Consider the following 15,316-nt stretch of genomic DNA (forward strand, 5'->3'; position numbering starts at 1 on the left):
TGTGAGGAGCTGGGAGCAAGAGGCACAAGGAGCTGAGAGAGAGGGTGTGCTGCTGGAGGACTAAGGAGTACAAATGTTATCAGACACCAGGAGGAAGGTCCTGTGGTGAGGATAAAGAAGGTGTTTGGAGGAGGCCATGGGGAAGTAGCCCAGGGAGTTGTAGCTGTCATGCAGCTGTTACAGGAGGCACTATAGACAGCTGCAATCCACAGGGCCCTGGGCTGGAACCTGGAGTAGAGGGTGGGCCCAGGTTCCCCCCAAACCTCCCAACTCCTGATCAGACACAGGAGGAGTTGACCCAGACTGTGGGTTCCACCAGCGGGGAAGATCACTGAGGTGAGCAAATCCGCCAATAAGCGCAGGACCCACCTAGATAGAGGAGGAACTTTGTCACACTACTTGTGGCCTATATTCATTGAACTGGTAATCTCAGTCCCAGTTTGTAATAGGCAGGTGTCCACGTCATAAAAACTATCACTTTTGTTGACATCTTTGTCTGTAGACTCAGCAAAGAGCCTGAGAATTGATTGGGCGTGAAATCCAACCAATCCATTACCCCTTAGCTGTGTTTCCCCTAGGACAGGGGTTCTCAACCTTTTTCTTTCTGAGGCTCCCCCAACATGCTATAAAAACCTCCACAGCCCACCTGTGCCACAACCACTGTTTTTCTGCCTATCCAGTAGACTAAAAGCCAGGGCCGGCGTTAGGGGGTAGGAAGCAGGGCAATTGCCTGTGGCCCTGCAAAGTTGAATTACTCGGGCTTTGGCTTCAGCCCCAAGTAGCTTGGACTTTGGCTTTCTGCCCTGGGCCCCAGGAAGTCTAACACTGACCCTGATCTCTGGTTTATTTTGGCGGACTCCCTGAAATCTGCTCACAGCCCCCTAGGGCACCCCGGATCCCTGACTGAGAACCTCTGCTCTAGGAGAAGCCAAAGGCGCAGTTAGTAGGACAGTTGGGGGAATGTTAATAGTTCTTGTTGATAATCTGGAATTATCATTTTATGAGCACATCTAGAATTGTTGCCCATGTATTAATTGGTTATTTGTTTCTTTTTTTCTTAAAGGTACCGTGCTTTCTGACATCATTCAAAAATATTTTTTCTCTCCTACACTCTTCAGAGTCATTCGCTTGGCTCGGATTGGCCGAGTCCTAAGACTTATACGGGGAGCCAAAGGAATTAGAACTCTCCTTTTTGCCTTAATGATGTCCCTTCCTGCTCTGTTCAACATTGGTCTCCTCCTTTTTCTGGTCATGTTTATTTATGCCATTTTTGGAATGGCTAATTTTGCCTATGTTAAAAAGGAGCATGGGATTGATGACATGTTCAACTTCCAAACCTTCGCTAACAGCATGCTCTGTCTTTTCCAAATTACAACCTCTGCTGGCTGGGACGGTCTTCTCAATCCTATTTTAAACACTGGACCTCCATATTGTGATCCGAACCTAAAAAATGCAAATGGTTCAAAGGGAGACTGTGGAAGCCCTGCTGTAGGGATTCTATTCTTCGTTACTTATATCATTATATCATTTCTCATTGTTGTAAACATGTACATAGCCATTATTTTAGAGAACTTCAGCGTAGCCACTGAGGAAAGTACAGAGCCTCTAGGTGAAGATGACTTTGATATGTTTTATGAAATCTGGGAGAAGTTTGATCCTGAAGCGACTCAATTTATTGAGTATTCTGTGCTTTCAGACTTTGCAGATGCTCTGGCAGAACCTTTACGCATAGCAAAACCAAACAAAATTAAACTCATAGCCATGGACCTTCCCATGGTCAGCGGAGATAGGATCCACTGCTTGGATATTTTATTTGCTTTTACCAAACGAGTACTAGGAGAAACTGGGGAAATGGATGCCCTTAAAATACAGATGGAGGAAAAGTTTATGTCTGCCAATCCATCTAAAATTTCTTATGAACCAATCACAACCACACTCAGACGGAAACAAGAGGAGGTTTCTGCCATTATTATCCAGAGGGCCTACAGGAGTCATTTGTTTCAACGCTTCTTGAAGCAGGCCTCTTTCTTATACCGTCACCAGGCTTGTGATGGCAACATGCTTGAAGATGAGGCACCTGAGAAAGAAGGTCTTATTGCATTCATGACGAATGAAAATTATGGTAGGCCAATAGACAAATCAGAAACTGTGTCCTCGACATCTTTCCCTCCATCCTATGACAGTGTCACCAGAGCCACTAGTGACAACCTCCAGCTAAAGGTGACAGACTCTAGCAAAAGTGATGAACCTGTAGATTATCTGCTATCTCCAGACAGAGATAAAGAATCAATTGTCTAAATGTTTGCTTTAAAATATTGTTTACAGAATGTAATGCTGTAACTACACAACAATTGAAGCAGCCTTCTTATTAAATATTAGTTGCAAAATAAACAATGGAGTTTTTACCCTTAACTATGGGAGTCGATAAGTTATAACCTTTGACCCTGCTCTTTTCACCATTGCCCAATGTTTATATATGCACAGGAAGAATCTGTGCAGGGTCATAGCTGTTATATCAGTGGTGTGATTATGAATATGCTAGACTGTAAAACAGTAAACACAGTGTATATCTATCCACAGATAAAGCCAGGCTGTAAACATTCATTTAAGATCTTACTCATATTAGTGTGTTTACTTATGGCAATGTATGACCTTGCATTCTAAAAAGAAAAAAATATATCACAGCTGCTGTAGCAAAATGTAACACTTACTGTATATGTTGTGAATGGTCTTTCATAAATTTATTATATTTGATATTTTTTTACTTAAATCAAATAATTGTCTCTTTTTCCATGGAGATAGATGATCCTTACACCCGACATGTTAAACTCTGAACCAAGGTAACAATAATTGGTGGGACTCCCATCATTCACAGAGGAAAGTTGTTGCAAAATAAAATATTTAATCAACAACATATATGACCTCCACTTTGGGACATGTAACTGCTTGTCATCAGTAATAAAAAAAATGATGAGGAAGAAAGTGATGTCAAATAATAAGGAGAGAAATGGTTTATTCTACCCTACAGGAAATCAGACAGTAATGGATGCTGCTTGTAAAACTATTAATAAAAATACTAATTTTTTAGTATGTTTCAAGAATATGCTTTGCTTGTTGTAATCAAACTCTCTTAGAAATGGGTTATGACCCTGTAATCTGATGTAAAGTGCCCCAAAGCACTAGGTATCCAGATAGATTTTCTGTTGAGTGAGTGGGATAGGATGTTTTCTCCAATGACATGGAGCTAAGCATGCGTACTGCAAGCTCTATGCATCAATATTACTCTCTAATGCTTTGATGCAGGTTGTGCAGTGAGGGAGGGTTATTACAGTTTTATCAATGGGGTGGGAGGGTCTGTACAAAAGTTCTGATATATAGAATCCCTTCTTGGTTTCTATTTTTCACACTACTGGAGGCTGTGTTTAGATTACTGGGGAACCTTCCTTTTTGCAGGCAGGCAGAGGAATATTTGCATGTGAAATACCAATCAGTCTCAGGCCAAACATCTAACAGCAATGGGGTCCCATTATAAGTGCTTTAGGAGTAGACATTTTTAGTGGTTTTATACTGTAAAAAAATGTAATTTATTATCAACCTTCCAGCTTTGGCAAAATGTGAGGAAGTGTCTGTGGAATATAAAGAGACAAGTTCATGATTACAGACAAGTCCTCTCTTTGTTACTTTCAAGTATCATGGTACTTGGGTTTGGTGGATCTTCATGGGAGGTCTTGCCTGAGAAGTCTGTAATGAGCGATTGCACCACAAGGGATAGTAGCCATGTTTTTCACCTTGCAGAAAAAGAATTATCAAGAATGTATTTAAAGTGTATCGTAGTTGACATTTAGTTACATTCTGGATTATAAAGGTGTCAAAATCCACATGGGGTTGTTACTGAGAATCTTAGCTATCCAGCAACAAGACCATGTTACAATGAAATTTTCCTGTGACCACATCATCTGTTGACAAAATGAGTCAGAATATGTGAAGAAAACACACAAAATAATATGACTACATATATGTTAATGAATTTTTCTTCATCCAATGAGAGGTGTTTCAGGCATTCAGTTTTGCAAGTGGTCGATTGGTTATTCAGGGGACTTGGTGTCAGGACTCCTGTGGTCTGGTCCTGATTCTTGCTGTATGATTTTTAGGTAAATAATTGAAACCTCTCTGTGCCTCAGTTTACCCATCTATAAAATGGGGATAATAATACTTATCTACCTCACAGGAGTGTTGTAAGACTTAATTAACGTCTGCAAAGCACTCTGAGGGTGAAAGGCACTCTGTAAGTATTATTATAATCATTCTCTCTTGTCTCTAACCCTCTCTTTATGGTATACACCATAGAGATTTTCCTTCTGGGATTTTGTTGCCTTTGAATCTTGTATGTAATTAGATTCCAACTTAAGGAAACTACTCCAATTGTGTTTTCAGAGTGGAATTTCTCCCTCCCCACAATGAATTTTGCTCACAACTTCTCAAGTTAGAGAACCTTTCCACAGATTCCTTGTGTAATTTATGCTGTAATATTATACTGATTGTACATATCACCCAGAAAGAATATGTGATATTTTATATTTATATGTGTGTATCATGCAAGTTTTTAGAGTGGCTGACACTCAAACATGACTTACTGATTAAAATTTTTTCTCTTGAAAGAGAATTATTGATCATTAGAAATGAGCTGCTGCCTCTAACTGAACAAAATAGTAAATACACATACATGCCAAACAAAACCACATTTATTAATTGACAACTAGTAGGATTATTTTCTTTTCAAAATTGAAGCACAAAATGGGGGAGGAAAAATGCTAATTGAATGGGTATTGCTCATCTAATTTCTTAATATAGAAAAAAATCCTATTTTTAGACCAAAGACTGAATAGCTTACATGATGCGGTGATAGGTTGTTCACGTTATTTTGTTATTATTTTAAATTATTTGTTACTTGATTTAGCAGACATATTAAAATGTAACTTCTTAATATACTATAAATAATAACGAAGCCAAATAATAGAATGATGTGATAAGAAATTAACTGGCTACTGATTATATTACAAGAAAGCTCTTCCAGCAATCAGTGGACCCCTGAGATGAGCATCATTTTAATTACTGCAAGACCCTACCATATCAATACAATTGCAAACTATACTATGTTGTACCCCAAAGCTGTAAAAAGGTGAGTCTGGAAGAGGGTCTTAACTATAGATATATCAGTAAATTTTCTAAAAAATAAATTGTAAATTGGGTTCAAAATGGACTTTGTAAAATGGAACATTGGTTTTCTATTGGATTTTCTATTGTTTTCTGGAACATTTCTTGAGAACTGAAGTGTAATTGCTGCATTTGTATTAGATATCGGACTCCCTTAAAAATGTCAAGTACCTTACCTGCAAGTCTTTACTAAAGGAGATACCGATCACAGTATATCAGTGGTACAACCTCCCAGTGTAGTGATATTGTAGTTAGTGACTTGATAGACAGTGCATACTGATTATAAGCATGATGGGTGCTGTCATTTTCTGCGGATTTGCTCAATAAAGAGTACAGCATGAATCATCAAACTACAAAAAGAGCACATTAAAACTTCAGCCAATTTCACAGGACATACCAAGCTATTTGTATCTGGAAAAAGCCAAGTTTACTATGTTTATTAAATAAATAAGGATAACACATACTTTCTGTGCCAAATTATTTTTTTTATTGTACCAGCTTTTACATGATTTTTCCAAGTCTTGTTCGGTAGCCAAATTTGGTTGAGAAATGCAGGGCAACTTTTTTCATGTGTATTAAGAGGTGAAGAATCAATGAAATCCACTCAAGTAATTCTTTCATTGTAAGGCTGACTGCTGCACGTTAAAGGCTAGATCCAAATCTAGTTAAGGTCAAAGACTCCCATTAACTCCAGGAGGATTTGGATCCAGGGCCGCCCAGAGGAGGGGGCAAGTGGGGCAATTTGCCCCTGGCCCCACAGGGGCCCCGCGAGCCCTGGCCCGGCGGCAGTCCAGGTCTTCGGCCGGCATTTCGGCAGTGGGGGACCCTTCAGTCGCTCCGGGTCTTTGGCGGCATTTCGGCAGTGGGGAACCCTTCAGTCGCTCCGGGTCTTCGGCGGCATTTCGGCAGTGGGGGACCCTTCAGTCGCTCCGGGTCTTCGGCGGCATTTCGGCAGCAGGGGGCCCTTCAGTGCTGCTGAAGACGCAGAGCGACTGAAGGGCCCCCCGCCGCCGAAATGCCGCCAAAGACCCGGACCGCCACCGGGTGAGTACAAGCGCCGCAGCTCCCCTGCTTTGCCCCAGGCCCCCTGAATCCTCTGGGCGGCCCTGTTTGGATCAGGCCCTAAAAGCTTCTGTCCAAAGTGAGTAATATATAGAACCAATCCTGCATTTCTAGCTCAACCAGTCTTTGCCAGTAGACTTGGTAGGAATATGGAGTGTGCTAGGAATGTGGAATCAAGCCTAAATGATGTAAAAAACGTTTGCACATGAGATGTCCTCTTGATAATAATACAGATTTGCCCCTATTTAATCATATTGTTACATATTGTTATGATTATTATGATTATTATATCTGCTTTGATTGAATCAGGACTTGTTTACACAAAGACTTGTACAAGTTTAGTTGAACTAGTGCAAACAATGGTTGGCACACTTTTATTTTGGTTTAAGAGTGGCTTGTTCCTAATCACTCTAAGATGCACCAAAATGAGATTGGTTTAAACTGAAATTAGTGTTCAAACAGTCTTTTGTACTGGTTCAACAAAACTGGTTTAAAATCACAGCTGGGTTTAAGTAGTGCAGCTGTACATGTAGACAAGCCCTCATTCTCCTTACAAGATGGAAGTAGTTCTGAAGAGTAAATAATCTACTGACTTCTGAGCAGTCATGGGGAGAAAGCTGGGGGTCCTGATACTCAGCTGGTATAAATCAGGGGCTCTTCACTGAAGTCAGTAAAGCTACGTCAGTTTTACACAAGGCTTAGGCTTGTTTTGCCTGTGTGTAAATGACTACACAAAGCACAAAAACAGTGGGAGATGAGACCCGATGAAGCTAACATCAGTGTGAGCTCAGAATCAGGCCCTGCATTTTCAGAGTTGCCCAAGGATTATTGTCATAATACTTACAATGACTTTAGTTCCTGTTTACTTTCATGGGATTTATATGGCTAAATTCATGGGCAACTTTGAAGAGATCGCAGTTAACAGTTTGGGTTAAATTCCTAGTGCAACATGAGTGCAGGTCAGTTTAGGGAGTGCTGCTATAGTAAGCTATGGCAACTTTTTTTGTTTTTAGCGAGACTTTTCATAATGACCTCAGCCAAAGCAGTAGTGGCACAAATAAATAGACACTTTGATGCTTTGTAATCAGAGGCAGGCCACTGCGAAGGTCTAGTATCAAAAGACTCCTCTGCAGAGTGACAGTAAGAGTGTTGTGTTGCTGACAACAGCAATGAATTTTACTGCTCTATGGTATGGGTGCTGAGATTAGACCAGAAAGTGGGTTAAATAGAGAGAAAACAGCCAGGAAAACAACACAGAAAAACAACCTTGAAATTGTAAATGAGAAAGTCAGTCTCTTAGTATTGATTTGTACATATTGTTGTGACATAAATTCCCTTTTTTTCAAAGAACAAACATGGATATCCTGCTGAATGTTTACATATGACAAAGAAATAGCACCCATGTCAAAGGGAAAACATGTGAAAGCAAATAGTCCAAGTGGAATGGCTCTTGGCAGCAAGTGAAAAATGCTTCAAAGTCAAACGTCACTGATAACCCTGTGAGGACTGAAGGTGTTGGGCTGCAATGAGGGTATGTTTTTGTCAGCACCTCCGCATAAGCTATTTTAGCAAGCTGACAACCCAGCCGTTTGAGTCAGTTCACATGCCATGTGCTTTTACCAGCGTGGAGTTCTTAAACCCAGTTCCATGGTTAGTAGGCGTATCACAGTTATGGACTCTACTGATATGACAGTGCCTTTCACTAGAGAGCTGGGATTTTCCAGTCTTGGGTGTTCTTTTGCTCTGAAAAGTGACTGTACAATGTTACACAACATAACCATTTGAAAATCACATCAGGTTTCAAACCGTTTCTAGGCCTTCAGGGTGCACTTGGGTCAAGTTTCAAGCTTTTCTTCAAAACCATGAGGGCTGGAAGGATTTTTATTAAATGAAAACTGAGGTTCTTACACAGTCACATGCCTCCACAAGCTGGGGCTTTAAGAAAAACATTGAATCGTGCAATGCTTGTGACAAAATTGTGAGAGGTGGGAACACTGGAAAGTGCCATGCCACACTGAAAAGGGACCATGTTCAGTGTCGTTTTCTTACTCAAGAGATCCACTCCTTGCATGAACTCCTGGCCCCATCGACGTCCATGGAAGTTTTGCCACTTACTTCAGTGGAGCCAGGCTTTCACCCCACACATCTGTATCCATGGTCCTAGCTACTCACCTTAGTGACAAAAATACAGTTTTACAACTCTTAACCTGCAGCATGAAAACAGCTAAAGGAAAATTAGGTCAGTTCAATTCAATTAGATGTTACTAGCATGACGTGCTGTACAAGTGTTGCTAAAGTGTGAAGGATACAGAGACCCCTCAGGTGTCGCTCAGAGGTGGTCCAGCTCATCCAGGATAGTATCATAACCATGTATGGGGTTTAAGCTCCTCTCTCCATCTGTCAGCAGTGCCCAGTCCTGATTCATGGGAGGTTGCTATGTAGTGTAATACCAGGTCTGCCATCTCACTTTCTACCAGATTTGCTAATTTTTCATAACTGCTTCTTGGACATCAGCAACGGCTTTTTTATTTAGCTCAGTTTACACCTGTGCGTCCCCACTGACTGTGTATTTTGGAAACAATTGGGCTGCATTACCCATAAAATGGGGGCATAATCTGGCCTGCAGAACCTTTATTATTCACGCTACATGAGGAGGAAAGAGCCCAGGTTGATTCTGCAGGACTGGTTATTAGGAAATCTTTCCATTTGTAACCTCAGCACATTTGATATGTGATTGACAGACAAACAAATTTGGAACCCCACAGTTCCATTTTTACAGTCGCGCTTAAGAACCTAACTGAACCATACTTTAAATGCCAGTCCATGCAGACATCTTCATTGCAGCTACAAACTAAGGTAGAGTTGCAAAACAATTTTGCACATGTGTCAAGGGGTTGTGACCAGGTGACTTGGCAATTTAAAGGCCATGAGGCCTGCGGCTAGCCAGCCCTATGTAATCAGCCCTACCTGTGCCATAATTAGCTCTCCCATCTTATTGGGCCTAGACTAATTTGGATCAACGGTGACAGCCTGAACCACCAGGGCCTCATAAAAGGGCAGAGAAAAATCAGGCTGGGGCAAAACCACAGGGAGCAGGCTGGGTTCCAGTGGAAGGTGCTGAAGAAGGGTCTGGAAGGGCTCTGGAGAATCACCACTCTAGCTCAGAGCGGGGAAGTTGGAAATGTGGCCAAGAGGGATTGAGACTGTGAGAGGCCTCTAGGGAAGGGAGCAGCCTGGGAGCAGCTCCATCGCAGAGGGGAGAGACTGAAAGGCAGCCCAGAAAGTAGACTAAAGAGGAGTCCAAGCACTGTGCAAGCATTGTTTGTTTGGCCTTCAGTCCCCTTCTAGGGAAGCAAAGCCCTGAGAGTGACCCACCTGGAGGACTAACCCATGTGAATCCCAGGGACAGACAGCAAACATGGGTATAGAGACCCTGAGGGAGTGCCATGCTTGGCCAGCAGGAGGTGCTACAGGATAGGCATGCTCTATGACATAGGGCCAATCTGTATGAGTCTCATACAGGCGCAGCTAGAAAGCCTTAGTTCTCTAGCTCAAGCTGTCACAGCTCATGCTTTTAGCTTTGGAGGTACCAGCTGGCCTGGCCCAGAGGGTGGCTGTCAGACAATCACAAGAATTTCAGTCACTGTGTTAAAGACTGAAGATCTGGATGCTCAGGGAGGATTCGGACTCAGAGTCTCTTCCCCTCCTTCCATTCTTTCCTTAAGTTTTTAAAAGGAAATGTGTCACCTCACCATTGCTCACGGTGTCCTGCCAGAAATGTTATTCCGTGAGAAGGGATCTCAATCTTAGGGGAGGAGCCAGAGTGTCCCCCTTTGACAGCAGCAGTGGGGGGCTGAATCTTGGCTTCTTCCTACAGCAGGTTATTCTGAGGCTCCTGTCTCAGCCAATGCTTGGGATAGGGCTGACAATAGGCAGCTGTCACTGCTGCTGTCTGCTTCCTTGTGTTGGCCCTGGTTCAGATGGAACAGGGCAGTTTCTCCTGCACAAGGGGCTCTCAGCCCTCCCACTCCCTCAAGCCGCTGGTTTGTGGCGGATGAGGGTGGGGTGCTGGAACTAGGGGTGCTTGTGGTGTGGCCTGAGAGTTAATACGTCCTCACATGTTGCGGGATGAGTCAGCCAAAGTGCTCCATACAACTGGCTGTGAGGTGAAGCTCTCAAATAGGATACACTTTCCCAAGTATGTGGACAACAGGGAATGCAACAAGTAGAAAGGATTTTCCCCATAGACTCACAGAAAGCTTGGAAAACCTGTCAAAATAGCAGGGCTGAGACCAGGGCCGGTGCAACCCATTAGGCAACCTAGGTGGTCGCCTAAGGCACTAGCATTTGGGGGGAGGGGCGGCATTTTGGGTCCTTCGGCAGCGACCCTGGCGGACAGATCTTCGGCCACCCTGGTCGTCATCAGCATTTAGGCGGAAGGACCTGGGGCAGAAGGGGTGCGGGGAGGGCCACCTGCAGCAAGTAAGGGTGGGGGGGTGTGGCACACAGGGCAACCGCTCCCTGCTCCAGCTCACCTCTGCTCCGCTGGCTTCCCTGAGCATGCCGCCCTGCTCTGCTTCTTTCCCTCCCAGGCTTGCGGCGCCAAACAGCTGATTGGCGCCGCAAGCTTGTGAGGCGGGAGAAGTGGAGCGGCGATGGCGTGCTCGGGGAGGAGGCGGAGCCAAGGTGAGCTGGGGCAGGGCGCTGCCACACAGCTCCCTGGGCTGGGGGAAGCTGCCGCGCGGGGGGGGGCGCCTCAGTGCGGAGTGGGGGAGCTGCCGCGGGGCGGGGCGCCTCAGGCAGAGGTGAGGAGCTGCCACAGGGCTGGCGGGGGGAACGCAAGGTGGAAGTTTCGCCTAGGGCGCGAAACATCCTTGCACCCACCCTGGCTGAGACAGAGCTACCCTCTCAGCCCTACAGTTGCTCCTTCCAGCTGGAGCGCTTTGGAAGAGTTGTGAGAGACATTGTCCATTGAAAACACAAAGGATTTCATTGGCTTGGCCATTCCAGACAGTAAAATACTTGAAAGATACCCCAAGCATTTCTGATTGTCAGGCTATTGGCCCTTGGTGTGTTTGCTGGGAATTATTATTTGTGATAGACCCAGGCCAGTTGGGTACAGCAGAATAGCGGAAGGCAGATATACTGGCCACTGGATTAACAGTTTTCTGTTCCCTGACTGACCAGAACAGGGGCTGCTCCAGGCTATTGAGAACACCTGACTCTAATTAACCTGCAAAGAGTCAGATGAGGCCATTCAGTTAATGTGACCACCTGACTCTAATTAAGGCCCTGCTGTTACTATAAAAAGGGCTCACTCCAGTCAGGCAGGGGAGCCAGGGAGTCAGAGGAGAGGAAGTGTGGCTGGTTACTGAAGACACCCTCAAACCATCGTTAAAGGAGCCCTGAGGTAAGGGTGAAGAAGGGAGAAGCAGGAGAGCTGTGGGGAAGTGGCCCAGGGAAATGTAGCAACTCTGGCAGTGAAAGGTTGGCTGCCAACAACTGCTACCATTAGGGTCCCTGGGCTGGAACCCGGAGTAGAGGGTGGGCCCGGGTTCCCCCCCAACCCACCACTACAGGAACAGCTCCTGGAAGGGGAAGTCAGGTCCCTGTCAGGACAGGAGGCTGAACAGAGACTGTGGGAGTTCTCTCACCAACCTCCTTGCAGCCTATGGTGAAAAGGGCTCAGTAGACTGTAACCCTGGCCCTAGAGAGAGAAGGGCTACGTGGAGGGTCACAGTGAGCCACCGAGGCTAAGCATAAACCACCTAGATGCGCAGGACCCACGGGAGCAAGGTCAGAGCTCTGCCACATATTATTATTATTATTATTGTTTGCTGTCTCTTTGGAGGTACCCCAAAGTCTGTCTCAGACCCCATAGCACAAGTAAGAAGATATGATCCAGGCCTGTTACAGAGCAAGCTAGGCCTTAAAGGGGAGTACAGGCCCAGCTCCCACCTATGCTTGGTTTTCTTCCCTGCAGGCTGCAGCAAAGCCAGCTAGGAAGGGGAAAACTGGTTATAAATAACTTCCTGCCCTTGTTAGGGAAGTAAGAGCCCTAAGACAGGTTTCCAAGGCCTGTCCTGCTGTGGTGAGGAAACCAGGAGCACAGCCTGTGAAAGGCTCATCTGAAGAACTCTGAGGCCGGTTGTGGTATTGGGAAGGATGCCTTTAAGCGCTGCTCTAAGGCTTTGGCTACACTTACACTTCAAAGTGCTGCCGCGGCAGCGCTTTGAAGCGCTAAGTGTAGTCAAAGCGCCAGCGCTGGGAGAAAGCTCTCCCAGCGCTGTCCATACTCCACCTCCGTGTGGGGAATAACGTACAGCGCTGGGAGCCGCGCTCCCAGCGCTGGGGCTTTGACCACACTGGCGCTTTGCAGCGCCGCAATTTGCAGCGCTGGAGAGGGTGTGTTTTCACACCCTGCTGCAGCGCTGCAAATTTGTAAGTGTAGCCAAGCCCTTAGTCCCCTCTAACGAAGGGAAATGCTCTAGATAAAATAACAGCGTCTTCAGAAGGTGGGGCTCTTGTGTGCGTTTCAGTAAGTAATCCTGCAATGTGAGCTCTGTGAATATGTACAATGGATGACTGCATGTCTGTGCAGCGATGACTCTGAGATGGATTTATCTGTGTGCCCTGGTCAGCTGAACAAGTCACCCTATATATGGCTCTTATTGTACAAAAGGCTGCACTGATTGAATAACACAGGAGGAGACAACGATCGGTACATTTCTCCCCAGGTAAGGATGTGTAAAGTTTGCAGTTTGAGTCCTCTGCCCGGTTGTCTGTATTCCTAAACTGCAGCACAGAGTCAGAATCAAACTCAACTCCCCTTATATCTCCAATGTGCCAAGACTGATTAGATTCCCTTAGTCTCAGTGACTTCTGTTTTTAAAACTCTGGGTTCAGTTAAAGGGCTTTGGTTCAAGTCCACCCTCAGACAGTTACCTTCTAATAGGGTTGTCACCTTTTTCCACAGACCAAAACCGGACGTATTTCTCAATTAGCCTAGGTCAAACACCCATACTGCCAGATCTTGGTACAAATCGTAGAATCGTAGAATCATAGAATATCAGGGTTGGAAGGGACCTCAAGAGGTCATCTAGTCCAACCCCCTGCTCAAAGCAGGACCAATTCCCAACTCAATCATCCCAGCCAGGGCTTTGTCAAATCAAATCAGTAATAAGATATGATTATGCATAATTTATTTTTGCAGATAAATCTGTATTTTGTAATTTAAAAATACTATCGTTTCTTAAAACATATTGACAAGATAAAAATCTTACCTCCTACTTCTTCCATGTGTACTTTCCATTTGATTTTTGCAGCTTTCAAGAGTTCTTTGTTTTTCAGTACAAAGTTATAAAATTCCCCACAAGACACACTGAAGTTGAACTTGATGCAAATTTCAGACTTGACCAGGTTTGAAGACATCCAATTTCTTTCATTGCCCCAAAGGTTTTGCATAATGCGGAACACTCGCTCCACAAATGCCTTGCTGACTGGAATTGCAAAAGCACATTCTACAATTTTCAAAAGGTTTGGTGCATCACATTTGTCAAAAGAATTCGCCCAATTCTGGTCCACTGAGAGTTCATCATTGGGCTCCAACTTTGGTAGTGCTTCTTTCAAGATGCAGTAGTCACTGAAGAGTTGTTCACCATCTATGTGTACAGCAAAAATCCTTGAAATCTCACATAGATTCTCAAATGGGAATGTGGATTTAGACTTCAAGCTGAGAATGGCAATTTTCTGTAGGTATGACTCTGGTCTGAAATTAAATCGCTTCTCCAAATACTTGGTAGACCTCTAAAGCATTTCATTTGAATGCCTCTTGTTTGCTTGGTGGCAGATTCTTCAGTGCTTGGTTAACTTTGAAACCAAAAAACTTTTCTGAAATGCAAGACTTTCGATTGCATAGCACTTTGTTTAGTACACTGAAGATCTCGGTGGACTGTGTGTTATCACGCTCCAGTTTCAGGATTGCAGGTTGAAATACATGAATGTAGCTGTGCACAAAAAAAAGTGACACCCATGGACAGAGAGATCTGTGTCAAGATTTAACCCTTCTTCTTGAGATTTCACAAAATCCCAGATAAGTGCCGGACAGCTTTATCCCCCCTGTTGAATGAAGTACACAACGTCACTGCAGGCCAATTCTTTAGAATCCCATATCCCATATCTACGGGGGGGGGGGGCATGCTACATGCCATTTGAAGGGCAGTAAATGAACAGTGCATATTTTCACATATTTAGCACAAAATAACACAAAAATATAGAATGTACATTTCAGCACTAGACAATATATTGCACTTAAGCAGTATGTTTGTTGATGTTGCTTATGCATTTTACTTAAAATTGGACATCAGGGGTTGTCAAATGGCACCTGGACCCAGAAGCCAAAAACCAGACTGTCCGGGTAAAACCCAGACAGGTAGCAACCCTGCCTTCTAATCATTAAGACAGGACAATATCTCTGAAATCCTACAGAATTCTGCACTAGTAGCACCACCTGTATTTGGGGCTAACTATAGTGTCAGGCCACGACTGTGGAATCTCCCTTCCTTTGTTAAGGACATGGCACTGAGCCCCCAGCTGCTTGTAGCTCAGCTAGAAGGCTCCAGCTGGAGGTTCAGAAAGGTCAGTTGTAACTAAAACTACGCATTCCAAGGCCCAGTTCTGTAACCACTAAAGCCAGTGGCAAAACGCCCACTGATTTCAGTGGGAAAAGGTGCTGGTCTACAGCCTGTACCTAGAGAAAAGCACTGGTTCTCCCCGCATTGAATTTCAGCCCCTCCCACTGAGCGAAATGGGTGCAGTTCTCTCCGCTATTGAGATCGCACTGCAGGTTTACAGTAAAATAGCGTTTCTCAGACTATTGCTTGCCTGACTAGAAAGAGGCTTTCTTTATTCTGCTGCAACCTCTTAATGAGTGGGGGGGAGACAGGGGGCTATGTACCAGGCTTGTGAAACTGGGATCACTTGGTCCCAGCTAATTATATCAAATCCTCTTAATGCAGCTGAAGTAAAGTCAACTTCCATT

At 44.4% G+C, this 15,316-nt stretch overlaps 1 protein-coding gene across 1 annotated transcript in view; it reads left to right on the forward strand.

The window, feature by feature from the left end:
- Positions 1-5,159, forward strand: part of LOC120397007 (sodium channel protein type 5 subunit alpha-like) — a 325,327-nt gene extending 320,168 nt beyond the window's left edge. Inside the window, exon 29 of the mRNA XM_039522350.1 lies at positions 1,064-5,159. Coding sequence (XP_039378284.1) covers positions 1,064-2,298 — 1,235 coding nt within the window. The 3' untranslated portion in view covers positions 2,299-5,159. The remainder of the gene's footprint in view (positions 1-1,063) is intronic.
- Positions 5,160-15,316: the final 10,157 nt, after the last annotated feature.

This window comes from Mauremys reevesii, linkage group 2 (genome assembly GCF_016161935.1).
Source record: "Mauremys reevesii isolate NIE-2019 linkage group 2, ASM1616193v1, whole genome shotgun sequence".
Taxonomy (NCBI): Eukaryota; Metazoa; Chordata; order Testudines; family Geoemydidae; genus Mauremys; species Mauremys reevesii.